Source organism: Balaenoptera acutorostrata, chromosome 9 (genome assembly GCF_949987535.1).
Source record: "Balaenoptera acutorostrata chromosome 9, mBalAcu1.1, whole genome shotgun sequence".
Classification (NCBI taxonomy): domain Eukaryota; kingdom Metazoa; phylum Chordata; class Mammalia; order Artiodactyla; family Balaenopteridae; genus Balaenoptera; species Balaenoptera acutorostrata.
Genome location: NC_080072.1, coordinates 31,860,974 through 31,877,181, shown reverse-complemented (window position 1 = coordinate 31,877,181; position 16,208 = coordinate 31,860,974). Strand labels below are relative to the sequence as shown.

General features: G+C 39.5%; 1 protein-coding gene across 1 annotated transcript in view; it reads right to left on the bottom strand.

Annotated features, from left to right (window-relative positions):
- The window catches only part of LGR4 (leucine rich repeat containing G protein-coupled receptor 4), a 97,469-nt gene that overhangs the window by 34,887 nt on the left and 46,374 nt on the right, over positions 1-16,208 (bottom strand). The window contains exon 2 of the mRNA XM_057552865.1: positions 10,589-10,660. Coding sequence (XP_057408848.1) covers positions 10,589-10,660 — 72 coding nt within the window. The remainder of the gene's footprint in view (positions 1-10,588; positions 10,661-16,208) is intronic.

Here is a 16,208-nt window from a genome sequence, read left to right as displayed (position 1 = left end):
GTGGGTGCACCATCACGGTGCCACGCTCCGGGCCAAGTTCCACAGATGCAACCACGAGCCCTGCCTCTGCCTTCAGAGATGGCGCGTCCAGTTCAAAACTGAACTGGGCCAGGAAGGCCACGCACGGGAAAGCGTCCAACAGGAGGTGAGCGACGCTCTCCTATGAAATATAATTTGACATCAGCAGGACCCAAAATGTTTGCAACAGTTTTAAAAGTAAAATTTTAAAAAACGGATAATGTGTACCTCTAATACGTCCTTCATCATCTCTTTCTTTATATCTTAAGGCCCTACTATGGGCTCAGAACTCTGCTGGCTCCTGTGAAAAATTGAGAACTCAGGAAGTGTACTGTTCCCATTTAGGGATATTTGGTATCAGTACATCTTAACTAACATTGGTGTAACAGTTTTCATTGTCATTACCCCACCATGTTGCAGTGGGCCTGCTCCTGTTATTTTTTTTTTAAACAGATGAGGAAAGTGAGCCTCTGTTTCCTCTGTGCCTTGTCTAAGATCCTACAGCATAGCTAAAGAATGTAAATCTTAGAGATAAAATAAGGTGATCAAAACAAAATAATGGAAACTCTAGAAACAAAACCATGTTGTTTTGTGACTGACTTTCAAAGGACCAAAGGATGTGGCTCTTTTCTTGGTAATGCCGAGGGCCAACCACTGACTAGCATCCTTGACAGGTCTCCTTGGACATTCTTCCCACCAAGGTTAAATAAACTTCATCCGCCACAGTAGAACAGAGAGTCCTGAATCAACTAACAATGTTTTACCCTATTTCTTCACATACCAGGGAAGAGTTTTATACTTTCATATAACTTTCATGGAAGAATATGTAAAAATTAAATATATTTTTTGAACATGCATGTATTAAGAACCCTTATTATTCCCAAGGTTTTTTAATGTAGTCTTCCTTTGCAGAGAGGGAAAAATTATTTCATATATATATCATATTACATAGTTCTGTCTAAATGCACAAAAATGAAAGTAGTAATGCTTAACAAAAAATAAGCTTGTCCTTGCTAAAACTCAGTCTACAGGCCATCTAGAACTCTTCCACATACTAAAAGAGCTTTATTCAATTCAAGAAACTTAAGTTCCACCGGCACCCGACTGCCCTTTTGTGTCTCTCACTTCCTCTTAGAGTAAGTAACCCATAGAAGACTTTATTTTATAGGTAAATCAATAAAAACCCCGGCAATAGTTACATTTCCTGAGCAAAGTTTATCCTGACAACCTAGTCATTTATCTTCTGGCACTAAACACATGTAATATCTAGCCATATGAGGAAACGTGTTACAGCTTAAAAAAAAAAATTTACAGCTAACATCAACCAACAAATATTGACCTTCTACTACAAGCCAAACACCATAGGTATGGCAAAGTTAAGTACTGAGTTTTCCCAAGACATTTCTCATTTCTTTTCTTTTAAATAAGGATAATTCATTAAACATAAGACGTCAGTGGAATTTAGTTTTTATATAGGCTGATAATAAACTCAAAATAAGAAGAGATCCTTTGTCTTAACCCTTCCCTCAATTTCAAATTCAAAAATGTGGTCACTGTCACCAAAGGTCATGCAGGAGGTGTGTGACAATAAGTGCTGCTCTTAGAGGAAAGTCCATGGAGTTGAATAGACAGGTGCATACTGACACGCTTAGAGCACAAAATAACAAGGCACTCAATCCAGCATTAAATGGTGAGGGGCAGAGAAAGTGCAAGAGGAATTTGGATAAGGACCAGGGAAGGCTTCTTATGGCAGAAAGGGCTCAAAATAGACTGAATAAAATGGGTAAGCTGTGAATTGGATAGAGAGGAACTATGGTACATACTGTTGGTTGCCTACCACATACCCACTCAAGACTTCGTGGCAGAGCCTGGGTTTATTCAAATATGACTTAGCTCCATTAGTAAATTCTGATTGGTCTTAACCAATCATGCTGAGAAAAGAAATTACATACATATACTAAGAGAAAAGTCGGGAAGTATAAACAACAAAATATTAACCGTGGGTATTGCTCAGTGCAAGATAATAGGTGATTACTTTTCCTCCCTTCTCCTTATCTTTCTATGCATCCAGACTTTAAAAATTGAGTATCCATTAATTTTAGGATCATTTCCTTACAAAGGCAAGTGCATCAATGATACAAATATTTCTAGCAGCTCTAACGTAATCTTTGACATGTACATAAAGTCCAGCAGGGGAAAATGATGAACAAATTCTGAGTTAAAATTCTACTAAAGCATAAAACAATTGTGTTAAATAAGCATGACTTGACTAAGAGTGGACAATACATGAAAGAAATGACTTAGCCTATTTCCTTACTGGAAAATTCAATCATGCCAGTAGAATATTAAAGACATTTTCACTTACTTGTAGTCAGTACTACTTTTAGTCAAAGAACAAATAATTAGCTTTGATTAAAATACGTAAATGAGCCAGCAAACTGTGGTTTCATTAGCCTCTCTACACTTTCTGAATCCCACCTGAAACACTTTAACAACGAACTGTTGATTCTCCTGCTTGATTTCCCCTAGTTGCTTATGAAACACTAACTTATCAAACCCCAATTCTGAGTATATCACATGTTTCACTGCCTCTACTTCTAAGCTGCTAAGCACTATAGGACAAAGTTACAGAGCCTGTTGGTTCCACTGTAAATTTATATTATCTAGGCTTTAACCTTCCTATTCTTCAGTGATCCTTTGTTCATTTCAGGTTGACCCAAGTAAACAAACATTTCCTACAGTTGTCTACTCACTAGGTTCCAGTGAGCCGTGATAACTATGGTTTCTTTCTCTCAGGCGTGTCTTCCTTCCCCCTTCTGCTTCCTTTGGGGGACTTCTTCTCTATTCCAGGTGGTCCTAGTGAGGATGAGCCCAGGACCCAGGATGGACCATACCAACCCAAACAGAAGAGAGTGACTGGTTCAAGGATAGGCACATGAAGCCAGCCTGGCCAACGAAAGTTCTCCTAGGACTTTTCTGCTGAAAGCAGCATGGAAGACTTTAGATATTCATCTTGGATCTCAAGATGCAAAGATGTACGTGGGGGCTGCTGAAGGTTATTTCTCCCACTATAGAACAAAGAACAAAGCCAAAACACAAAAGTAGAGACAACTGAAGCTGAGAAATGGAAAGCATGAGAAAACTCTCTCAACTGTGAAACCTCGAGATCCAGGACAATCTGAAGCCAATTCCACCTCTAGACTTCCTAGATCTACATGAAACAATAAATCTTCTATGCCTCAGCTGGGATTTTGTCTCTTACACCCTGTGGACTCCTGTCAGATACTGGACATATTCCAAACTTTATCTTCTCTCCCCAAACCAGAAACTACCTACTAGCAGACCCCAAATGCCTGCTTCATGATGAACTTCTTTATCCCAAAGTTACTCTCACAACCCTCAGTAGAAATGACTCTTAAAAAAAACACAACTTAAATTCAAGGCCTTTTCTCATAATCTGGCTGTGGGCACCTTTCTCTAGCATGTCAATGTTGAGCCTTCATTTCTTGTGAAAAACCTCCCCTCCTGCAGCTCCCCGGGCACAGTTCTGCCCTAGTTCTCCTGCTCCTCTGGCACTCGGTCTTCTTCCCACACCCTGATTCAAGTGTTTCCCAACAAGTTGTCTTTGGCCTCCTTCCTTTTCCTTCTACCCTCTCTCCCTTGGCAAGCTCTTTCAACCTAATGTTTCCAGTAATCCCCTCAAAATAAAAGACTCTAAAATCTATACCCATGAAACTCCATTCTATAATCCACACCCATAAATCTCTAGTCTCAACTCCACACCTGTATTTCCAGACACCCCTACCCACCTCTCACCTAAATTCAAGATGTATGTTCAAAAACTGCATATGCTGTCTTCTCTTCTGAAACAGTTTCTCTTTCTGCATGGTCTTTCATTTTGTCAAAGTACCACCAGACTCCTGGTAATCTAAAAATGAAGTGTTATCAATGACACCCCCTGTCATCCCAGCTGAGATGTCCTCTTGCTTCTATTCCCATAACATCTTTGGCTGAGTTCCCTCCTCCCTCTCACTGCCTCTCATCTACCCTAGTTCAGAGTCTCACAAGTCTCACCTGGACTATTGCCATTATCATCTTCATCTGTCTCCTACCCTCTCTCAATCCCAAGCATCCTAACCTCTGCTATGAGATTATACTGATGGAAGGTCACATCTGATCAAGTCATTTCCTAGCTCAAAAAACTTCCATAGCCACTCAAAACTTGACACCCCTCCATGAGTCTGCCAAGAAAGGTCCTCAGCCTGGCCCTGAACTCCTTTCAAGGTTTCTTTCCCATAATTTCCTTTCAGGAATTCAGCCCTAAACTCAGACCAAATACCACAGCTTTCCTCCTCCCTATCCCAGTCTGTCGCCATATCTTTGCTCATCCTCCTTTTTCCACATCTCCCCAAGAATAGCTCCTACTATCCCTCGAGGCTCTCCAGAAATGCCAGCTCTTTGATGAAGCCTTCCTTAATCTTTTTTGCTTGAAGTTATTTCCCTTCTGCTTTGAACTCCTGTAACTCTACAACACCATTCACTCATCTCTCTCGAAGGCAAGAATCCCAGTTTAATTCAACACTGCACATAGTGCTTTACCTAACACAAGTTTGGTGAATCAATGGATTGTCTAATAAGTCTTTCCTCATCCTTTCCACATCTACCAGGCCCATTACTAAAATGCTGTGTGACCTTGGGAAAGTTACTCAACCTCTCTGAGGAAAAACTCAGCTTCCTCATCAGCAAAATGGGAATAAATATAGCTTACAGAATTTTATGAGTTAAAACAAAACAATGGTTGTTCTAGGAGGGCCTATCTGGTACATAGTAGGGCCAATTAGTACAAGGTCCCTCCATTTCTCTTTTCATCCTTATAACCTAATCTGAGAGCTCTCCACATGACACACAGGGAATGGTATGAATCAGAGCATTGATACTCCTCTGTGAGATGATTATGTACTTCCCAACAGCAAGTGTAGGGATCATCGCTACCAAGTCATCCTATCAGAGCACTAAAAAGTGGGACAAGAGAATGCTTCAAAGAATGTAATATTTTTAACTGTCAAATATCACTGGAGCAACTGAGGAACTCTTTTGCCTTTTGGGGGAAATTATTGCACTTGATAAAACTTATCTGAGAAGCCTTCATCAAGGGAGTAAATGTTAAGCAAGTCAAACGTTAGTTTGGAAGCAAAGGAAATTCCTTGTAAGTACTGGAAGAGAACAATCGTCAGCTATTTTCTAGAACTCTAAACAACCCAGTAAGACTATTTGAGACTACTTATGCATCTCAGAGATATGAAAGGTGACAGGATATAGTGGACATGGCACTGAACTAGGTAGGTCTAATTCTGGCTCAGATACATACTCACTGTGGCACTTGGAACAAGTCACTCATCTACTGCTGAGCCTTGATATTCTCATCTATAAGATGGTGTGGCTAGACCAGAAAACCTCATTCTAGGAAGACCTCCCTGTTAACAAGTGTTTTGTTCAATGAACTTATTACTAAGGGAAATGTTGGGCAGCCAACCACCTTTGATCGTTAGCTGTGGACATACTTAGAATTGTAGACGACAGTAAATAGATGTCCTCTTAAGCTTCCTTCCAATCCTGTGCCTCTTGAGGCAGTATCACAGCTTAGAAATTAAGAGGAAAGACTTGAATCAGATCGACATGTATTCAGATCCTGGCTCTGCTATTTACTATATGACCCAGGGAGTTTTTCACCTCTCTAAAACTTCCATGTCCTCATCTATAAATCAGGGTGATGATAAATTCTATCTACCTCATTGGGACAGGGGTCTTGTGAACATTAAACCAGATAGTATGCACTAAGTTTTTGGTACATAATAAACTCTCAATAAATGTTGGCTGCCATTATTATTTCTATTGAACCCTAAAATAATTTCCCTTTGCCAGGCTTGACCAATTTTAATTATATGCAGTAACTCAAATAGAGACCACAAAACATAGTTTTAGAAATTCAAAATGGATTAGCAAGACAGCAAACAGGTGCAACTTGTGGTTCTAAATTGTATCCTGAACCAGAATTTTTTTTTTTTTGCTATAAAGAATATTAGTGGAACAGCTATCAAATCTGAATAAGAATTACAGACCAGATAATACATATCAATGCTAGTTTTCTGAGTTTGACAATAGTACTGCAATTATTTAAGCAAACATCCTTGTGTTTTTGGAATAAACAATGCACTATTTAGCGGTAAAGGAAAATTATGATTACACCTTACTTTCAAATGGTTCAGAAAAAAATCTACACACATTGAATATTGTGTGCATGTATGTGTGTGTATACAGTCTTATATGTAAGTATTGGCTAAATTAAAGTATTTAAAATTTTTAGTTTTGACCCACTCTGTATCTCCCTGTTCAAATTACTTACTAGTCCTCTTTTGTAAAGTAATGCCTCTACTTAGAACTAATTGTCCTACGTACCAAAAAAACGAGTACTCAGAGACCTAATTTTCACTTTAGCATTGCAAAGAGTTCTAAAGTCAAAGTACATTTTGACATGGATAGAACTAGCCCAGTCTTATAGTATGTATTAAACAATAACTGTGCAAGTGCCAAAGCTGGCAACGGTTTCCACTGCTGTTGCAACATCTAAGCTCAAAGTAACATCCATGGATTTCTCAGTGGGAGCCTACAGAAAAGTAGTTGGATATTCCTTCTGCTGTTTCTAATTAAATCAATTTCACAACTCCACATTTCAGCCATTCCCTAAATGGCTACCAATGCCCTGACAGGTCCCAAGGAGAGCCAAAAATAGTTGCGGCGGCATCACATCAGACAACCAATCCTGTGGATGCTAAATTAATATTTTCCAAAAATTCTGCCTTTCCTTTCACGTCGCTAACAGAAACCTATATCGGCCCACTCCAATTCCCATCTCCAGGCAAAACAACCTCTCCCCCAAATACTTCAAGAAAGACTGCAGTGTTTAAGGGGATTAGTGAAATTTACATTACTCATGTCAGTGTAGCACTTCATGGTGACAAAGCACTTTTACGTAAATAATCCCCTCTTCCCTTTACAATACTACTGTGAAGAGTCCCATTTTAAAGAGTAGGAAACTGAGGTGAGAAAATCAAGAGACTGTCCCAAGATTTTAGACATTTTATGGATTGAATTCAGGGCCAGAGCCTATGTTTTTAGATACCCAGAGAAAGAAGGGGGAAAAAACATCAGTGAATGGCATCTAGTCATTCAGGACAAAGAATCCTAGTCGCCTCCCTCTAGCTCACCCTCATACCCAATTCAACTCCTTCAGGATAAAGCCTAGACTCCTTAGCTTAAAAAAGTCCCCTGATGATCTGGCCACATCTCCTAACATTTCTCTACCTTTCAGTATTTCACATTTCTCTGTATTTCAACTGGAATAACTAACAACTTCCTAACACGTCCTAAGTGTCCTAACACTTCTGAAATGTCTACCTCCATGCCTTTGCACATGCTATAAGGGTCTTCCTGGAGTGCCCTTACTACGCATCCTCACCTGGCTAATTCCCATGTGTCCTTCAAGACTCAGCTGAAGCTATTCTGCAAAGCTTTTCCCAAATCCTCCAGTCTCAAGTAAACAGGTTATTTCAGGCTTCTGCTGACCCAGCATTCACTTGTTGGACAGTCTTTACCACGTCACACCAAGTGTTGGTTCCACCTCTCCCTCTGGACCCATGTTATCCAACTGAACTTTCTGCAATGATGGAAACTTTCTATATCTACACTGTCCATCACAATAGCCACTGGCCACAGGTGGTTACTGAGCACGTGAAAGATGGCTAATTCAACTAAAGAACTGGGTTTTTAATTATTTTAATTTTTGTAAATCTAGATTTAAATAACCACCTGTGGCTACAGCACAGCTCTAGACTGTCAGCTCCAAGGACAAACACCATACTTACTTGTCTCGGTATCCCTGGCACCCACCACAGGACCTGGCACAGAGCAGGATTCAGTGTTTGTCGAAAGAATAAGTGAATGTGTAAGTATCTATAAACACTTATTAAGTTGGGAAGTGATTCCACCCAATATTCCCAGCATTCTGGATTATCATATAAAATTCGGCCAAACCAGTCACATCTTGTAAAGCGCACCTTATTAACTATCATGGGGAAAAAAAAAAATCCTCAGTAAATCACTCATTTCTGCTCAGGGCACTTTAGCTTCACAATCACGCTTAAATGACTTCCAGATGACTTCTGGACAAAGGGTGACGCTGTTTATGAAATATTACAATACTCATGCAGCATCATTTTGGAATGTCGAACTCAACTGCAGTGTTTTATAAAGAAAAAACATGGGCTTCTTACCCTGATTCTATTAACATAGAAAAGAAATTCCCTTGAATGCCTTAAGTATTCCCAGCATATTAAAGACTATTCTGAAGAATTCTGTAATATTAACCATCAACTCTCCAACTGAATTCATTTTTGAAATCCCATACAGTATTTGGAGAAGCTGTACAGACTTGATTTGATGGGCTTTCTCACTGCCATAAGCAGAATGCAGAGAGAACATGACCTCCTACAAAGAACTAGCAGTCAAATCCAATTTGGTTCCAATTAAAACTCTCGGTTGACAGAATTCATGAGCTTGACATATGCTCGGTCATTTGAGATTTTAAGAAATCCAAGATGCGAACTTCACAAAGCAGAGATTAACCAGGGCGGACTCTGCATCCAGGCACCCACTACCAAATCCCTCCGAGTGCCCTGGCTGGCAACCAAAGGCATCGACAAACTGGTCGGCACACACCACCCACCCAGAGCAAGGAGGGCTTCTCCATTTCCCACCACCGCCCACCCAGAGCATCGAGGGCTTCTCCATTTCCCACCTGGTGCGTCTCACATTCCTGGTGGTGATACAACGGCTGAACAACTGCTCATTAATGGCCTTTCGCTGAATAATTACTTCTGTAAAGGGAGACTAATCCTAAAGTCTAAAACTGTATGTGAAATAAAAAGAAATAGGTGAAGCATCCTAGAGCTTGATTGGGAGGGTGGGAAGTGAGGGATTCAAATACATAGTTCACTGCTTTTTCATTGAATTTAAATGTTTAATTAAAACTGAAGAGCATGTCTTACAAAAGAATTAATGTTCACTCAAGAAAAAAAAAGGCAAAAATAAAGTAAAACATAACATTTAAACCTTGTACCAATGGCAACAGTTGGTATATAGGCTGCAGCTTTGTTTCCCCTTTAGGCACTTTTAAAATAGTGAAATAAATACCAGCCAGCATTTACATAACACTCACTCTGCTTCATGCACTGTCCTAAGTATTTAACATCTATTTAATTCATTCTGTCTTATCTGCACCTTAAAGACAAAGAAACTGAACAGAGGGAGGTTAAGTAACTTGACCCAGTTCACAAGCTTGGAAGTGGCAAATAATCTCTGTCCAATTTTTTCTGTGGGAACATTATGTTCAAATAAGCAGTGTGGGAAGGAAAACTTCTCCTTAACTTCACTAAATCCTTAACTGCTGTTTCAATACTCTGTCAGAAGAGGCGAGCACAACCTGCTTGGCTTATATTTGATTCCTGTTCCCCATGTGCGGGGAGGGGCCGAGTTAAGATAGGAGACAGTCACTGACTTGGATCTAATACTCAACAGCTGGCTGTAGGGCACAATCCGTAATATGAATTTAGATTCCTTCAGGGCCATAGCTCTTTGATGTTCTTACCATCAAACTGTCACCTTCTTGCCTCTACATATTACATAACCCACTGGCTTAGCCGTTTTTAAAAGCCTCCATTTAACTTGAGTCAACTCTGCTTTTATTTTTTTAACCTGGATTCTTAAAATCTATCGTTCCCAATTCCTATAAAATCTAAAAGTGCTTATTTTGATGATGAACTTCAAATAAGTGTGGAGAGCAAAACAAAATGGAGGTTGTAACAGGTGGAAAGAAATTTTCCCCCATGTAAACTGTTAAATTGGAAATTTTAAACTGTTAAATTTCCAATTTTGGAAACTGTTAAATTGGCAGTGAGATGCCACTGCCAAGTTCGGAAACAGCCTTAATGTTAAAGGTGTTCTCAGAGACCGGTAAGATGCTCCACGCCCTCATCCCAACCCCCAAGACCACCTGCCAATGTCCAAGGAGACAAGTTTTCTGCTCATTCACGTAGAGGCTGTCTGCCGCATCATGACCCTGAAATACTTTGGATTATTCTTCATGGTTCTGTTATCCACACAGCAAGTCCTGTGGCAACCACGGTAATTACACTGCAGCCTTGTTATCTTGGGATAACACTGTAATTAACCTGTGTCACTGCAGCATTCATGGTCATAATAATTGCGGCAAAAAAGTCCTATGGAAGTAGCATTTTTCGTTCTGGCTTTCAAAAATAACTTCAGCAATCATACTTCTTAAAAACTCAAATTTGTTTTGCCCCAAAACATATGATTTCCTCTGTACAAAGGCCACTGAACCAAGCTCTCTGAGTGCCCCCTGAGAAACGGTAGACTATCTCTGTCATAAGAGCTCCCAAAGAGAACAGGAGAAACAAACAAATAAACAAAAAACATTTCTCGAAAGAATACTTACAGCTCCTCTAGAAAAGGGAAGTTCTTAAATGCATCTTCTGGTAACTGAGTAATGTTGTTCATGCTGATATCCCTGGAAAACAAAGTTAAGAAGATTGTTAACTAAGTGATATTAGACTTAAAGCACTTAAGTCAACAGAAAAATAATTAGGTGCTGAAATTTTGTAAAGAAGCAAGAAAAATGAGCATAGAAGACAGACATAGGAATAGTCATAATTTAGCTTCAGAATGCAATGCTCAGAAAACAGGAAAGTTAAATCTTTTATTATAAATTACGTCCCATCATTTATAACATACCCAGATCCTGGGTTTTCACCCTTTAAGTATTCTTGGAAAAAAATGTCTCCAAAGACCTACAATAAGTGAGCCGGTGTGGCTTTTCATTGCTCTGGTATTCAAAGTGCTGTACCTGATAAAAATAAACAAATGAATACCCAGAACTTGATAAAAGAGATCTGCAGGTACGGATGGCTTCTTAAGCCACTGTCTGGGATAATAAAACAGGTCCTAACTGTACCCCAGTCGTATTTTCTGCAAAACCTATAAAAGTCCTCCAGGTAATAGCTGTAAGTAGATTTCATTTTTAGCCTATGAACAGATGCAGGCTGCAAACAAGTGCATACATGACAGGTATGCGGTCCATTTCCAGTTTTTCCTTAAAGAGGCAGCAGCAAGGAGGGTACTCAGTCGACGATATCACTTGACAATTAACTAGTTCAAGCAGCTGAAAAAAATTCTTTATTAACCATTTCCTTCTTCCCTGGCAGCTGCCTTTTGAACTGGCTTTCCCCTTCCACACTCTACTTAATCTGGACACTGTGAAAGGCAGCTGAAGGCAGCCTCACCAGGGACAGCCCCCGCAGGCTCTGGGTTGCCTGCCTTACCCAGATGTCTCTGCCTCTTATTTGCTGTTAAATTATCTGGCTCAGCCCACAGGTCTCTCCTTTCTAGAAACCACCATGAAAATTCACACGTGTGACTTTCCCACAACTGGATTAGACATAATAGTCTAAGGAGGTGGCAGAGACATCAAGCACACAAAAAACAGCCGACAACAATACCACTGTTCTTTTCACTACTTTGGTCAGGTAAAAATTTCCTTTAAAGGACACCTTGAGTATCAAGGTAGGTGAGTCCCTTCTCCCCATCTTTCCTCTCACGAACATTTAGAAATGGTACTTGCATCTCTTCTTACTAGCCTTTCCCAAGGCAGGTTTGGAAAACTTCTTGGCTTGGGAATAATAAGAATGGCAGTTGCAAAAACAGCAGTAGCAGCTAACATGTCGAGAGTACTGATCATGGGATAAGACTGCGTATCAAATCTCACTTTACAATTGGGGAAACCAAGGCTTACTGGGGCAAAGTAACCTCCCTGAGGCCACCAACAAGTGGTGTAACAGGAAATGTGAGCTCCACAGTCCAAGATCTTAACTCCAAACTCTGAGTCTTCTAAAATATCATTTGAATCCTGCTACTTTGCTCCAGTAAGTAGTTAAGACATAAAGCAAACCCTGAGTCCTACCAAGGTTAAAAAGAGGGACGGATACTGCCTCCAAGACCTTGGCACAATCATCAATGAATCTCAGGAAGAGCGCTTCTGCTTGATGATTAAAAACAAGAGCTATAAATAGCTTTAGCCATTGAAGAAACAAAGTTCTGAAAATTCTCTGGAGACAAATCCCAAGACCATACGGATTCACATGCATTCCAAAATTGTCTATCATTAAAAACAACTCAAATTCTACTAAAGATAACTTACAAGAAAAACAAAATTAATATACTTCTCAAGGAATTATTATTTTTAAATGCAGGCCCTGATACTAATTTAATCAGCTATCATTATCCCTGGAGAAGGGGGAGGGGGAACCCTTCATTTTTCATAAACACTGGAGCAAGGTGAGAGAGAAATAGCACCCAAATAGGGGTCAGATGGAATATTGTTTCATCCTGGGCCTCAGTTTGCTCATCTGTAAAATGGGGGAGTTGAACTGATTGACTGGGGGGCTTCCTGGCCTGACATTATATACTTCTGTGATTCACTTTTTTCTTCTTTTTTTTTGGTAGTTTTCATGGAGGGGCTCATCCTCTCTGATGAAGATATATGAGGTTCATTTGATGGAAAAGGCATGTTTCTGAAAAATTTACCGTAATGCAAAATTTAAAGACTACTAGTTTGCCATTATAAAACTACTGAGTCACTCCCACTGGAGCACATTTGCCCTTAACCAATAAATTCACTCTTAAGAATGCAACAAAACTTTTACTCACATTGAAAAGTAAAATAATAATGAGTAAGCAGTGATTCTGTAAAACATCACACAATTTTGGTGTTCTTTTGTCATTCCAATAAAAGGAGAAAGGACAACCATAATTTATTACTTTACAAAAGGAGGCACTCCATACTGTTTCCTCTTAAGTTTGGCACACCTGAATTCAGGTGAGTATCACAGCAACAGAAAAACTGACGGACTGCCTCATCAGAAAAAGACACATAATTATGAGAGAATTTATACCACACTCTTCCCTGCATTCCAGTTTTTAAAAATGCATATATCTATATAACTCTCTCATTTTTTTCCCCCTCAGAGTAACAAGACATAACAGGTAGCTTTGCTGTGAGCTATAAATGCAATTAGTGGGACTCCATATTTACAAACTAATATGTGTTAAACACGTGGTGAGGTTTTGTTTCAAAGCTTCAGGTTCAGAAACAACACTTGTTTCCAAATTGATCTGAATTTCACAGACTCAGAGTTCTATCTTTCTAGGTGTTTTCCATCATATTTTCTAGGCCTCAGTTACAAAGCATTTGTGAATAAGGAAGACAAAAAAGTAAATAAATAAAAGAAAGGGAAGGGGGACCTGGAAGATGTTATCTCCAGAGAAGCTCTGGAAACATGTAGTTACAGAGTATAAGGTGGGTGGGTACTCATTTAAAATAATGAGGACTAATGGTGATAAACAACCTACAGACAGCCTTAAGAGTATATTCCAGACCTGACATCACCAATACCGACAAGAGAGCTTGAGGCTGGAAAGGATGCTGGGGGTGACGAGTTAACTGTAACCATTTACAAATGGAAGTCCTAAGCCAATAATTACAAATATATTGGGCTCATATGCCTATAAATTACTAAAATACATAAGTAAAAGAAAGTGGTCTAGAAAATTTTCAGCTAGAAGGTAACACCTCTGGGTCAGTGCCTTGACATTCCTTATGAGCACCACAATCTTGCCAGGAATATCTGTAATTAAACCGAGAGATCTACCATCCTGCGTTCCTACAAAGAAAATAAGTGTACCATAGAAAACAAAATAATCTTACAAGGTCAGAGCACCACCAACTCATAAACACCTCTGAAGAGTAATTTCAAGAGAACTGACGGCCTTACTTGAAGCCAGCCCAGTATGGATGGAAGGGCGCAGGCTTGGGAGACCAAGGCTTACCTATCAATTCACCAGCACTAGCTCTGTGATCTTGGGCAAACTGTTCATCTTTTCTGAGTCCTAGCTTCTTCATTTGGATAAATGGAGGAAGTAGTAACTAAACCTTGTAGAATGCTGTGAAGATCAGAAAAAGTCGTCACATATAAGAAGCTAAATAAGTAACAGGTGTTATCTCATCATCCTCCGTGTTTTGGCTGCTCCTGGAAGCTGTGTGAATCTAGTGGACAGAGAGCCAGCAGGCCAAGAATCTCACCGCCTTTGGTGGCCTTCCTTCCCAGAAAAGAAACCACTTTTACACAAGGGAAACACTCAATGGTGCAGAAGGTCTAGAACCTGGAGTTGTTCCTAACTACAAAACTGGATTCTAAACTCCAGAACTCCAGGAGTCAAAGCTGTTAAGATAGAAGAGCTCTTTGAGATCAAGTACTTTGTTTTAAAAGAAAAAAGTTGAAGCCCAGTTGTTGACAGAGAAGGGAGGGAGGGAGGAAATTACATTCTTACTGGAAACTGTTAGAAGGACCGGAAAGACAAGAGCCATTTTCAAAAAGATCAGGGGGACCTCCAGCGGGGTAAGTGATGAAGCAGGGGACAGAACCTAGAGCTTTTGCTTAGTAGGGGGAAAATGCCTGAATGTATCTTTTCTATACATACTCGTTCCCTAACAGATTTCTTTATAGTTGGGCCTTTCAAGGTACACCAACTGGTACAGGGCACACGCCTGCATATCACACCCAATGCAATATTCCCCAACTTTTACAACAGAGATCAAAAATGCAAAAGCACATCACCCCACGAGGAAAATAAAGGTGAATGCTCCAACACCAGCAGTCACTGATTTCAAAATTAACAGTGAAATGGTGCAATTGTTTAATTGAAACTGCTAAATCTCCCCAGTGCTTAAACTCTCATCTTTTTTTTCCCTCATAAAATTCATTAATATTAAAGTATCTACAGAGCAGAGAGGAACATCATGTTTCAACAAGGTACCTTTTAAAATCCCTGTAAAATGCTCCCAAAGCGAGCCTAACCTGTTTGCTGATGGCCCAGCGTGTACCACCGTGGACTCTGCCACCACATGCTTGCTGGTCTGGGCCTTTTGCCATGGAATTATTTAATTTTAATATACTGTGATTGACCCATGTTATCTAACTTTGAATAAACCTTCCTATTTGTGTTAGATAAAACTGCACTGCTGCTGCCATAATGTTAATAGTAAGTCAAATATTACCCGGCAGTCTGAGAATTTGATAAATTATGTTTAATAAATTACAAACAGGTTCTAGAGAAAACATCATTCTCTAATATATTCTCCAGAAAGTGGCGGTGATGTCCTTAAACTCAACAGACACATGCTGATAATGATTAAGAACTAATACTATTCCAATGACTTTTCTAGGGTCTTGTCATCCACCAAAAATTTTCAGGCCGCTCTCCAGTTAACAGATGTCTACTGTCTGAACAAAAACAAAAAACTAAACCTAAATTCGAAAAATGGCCTGGGTAGAACACATTGGAAGGGAATGTCTCTCTCACGCACAAGTAGTGTAGATAACACATACACCACCAAAGTTCTAGACAAAGCTTACGTAGAGTTTAATTTCTTTTCTGAAAGGGTTCCGTATCTTTGGGCAAGTGATCTCTTTTGCTCCCTACTTTTATAATAACAAAGCAACCTATGTTCACTGTTTTTAAAGAACTGAAATACAGGGAAAAGCATCCACAATATCAATACCCAGAAATCACCACTGTCCTATTTCATGGGTGTCATTCCAGGTTCTTTTTCTCTGGATGGTATGTATTTTTGCCAACATGAAATGCTATCGTTCTGAACATATGTATCTCCTGACACCTAAGATTCTTCATTTGCAAAATGGAAAAAAAAATTCTCTGAAAATATATTTTAATGAAAGCATAAGTACTTAATATATCTCAATGCTATTTTTGGCAGGCCATACATCATGGGAGGGGAGCTTCACACCTGGAAGTCACCATGCCAAAAGGAAAAGAGGTTAGTTAAGTCTCTTTTCCAGAGACAAGGAGACATACTGTCACCCATTTAACAAATATGTACAAAGCACCCAATTATCCACATAGGTGCAAAGCACTGTGCTAGGATGGTGAAGTTTTATATCAAAAGATATATTCACAGTTCTCTTTTTTACTTTCTTTGAATT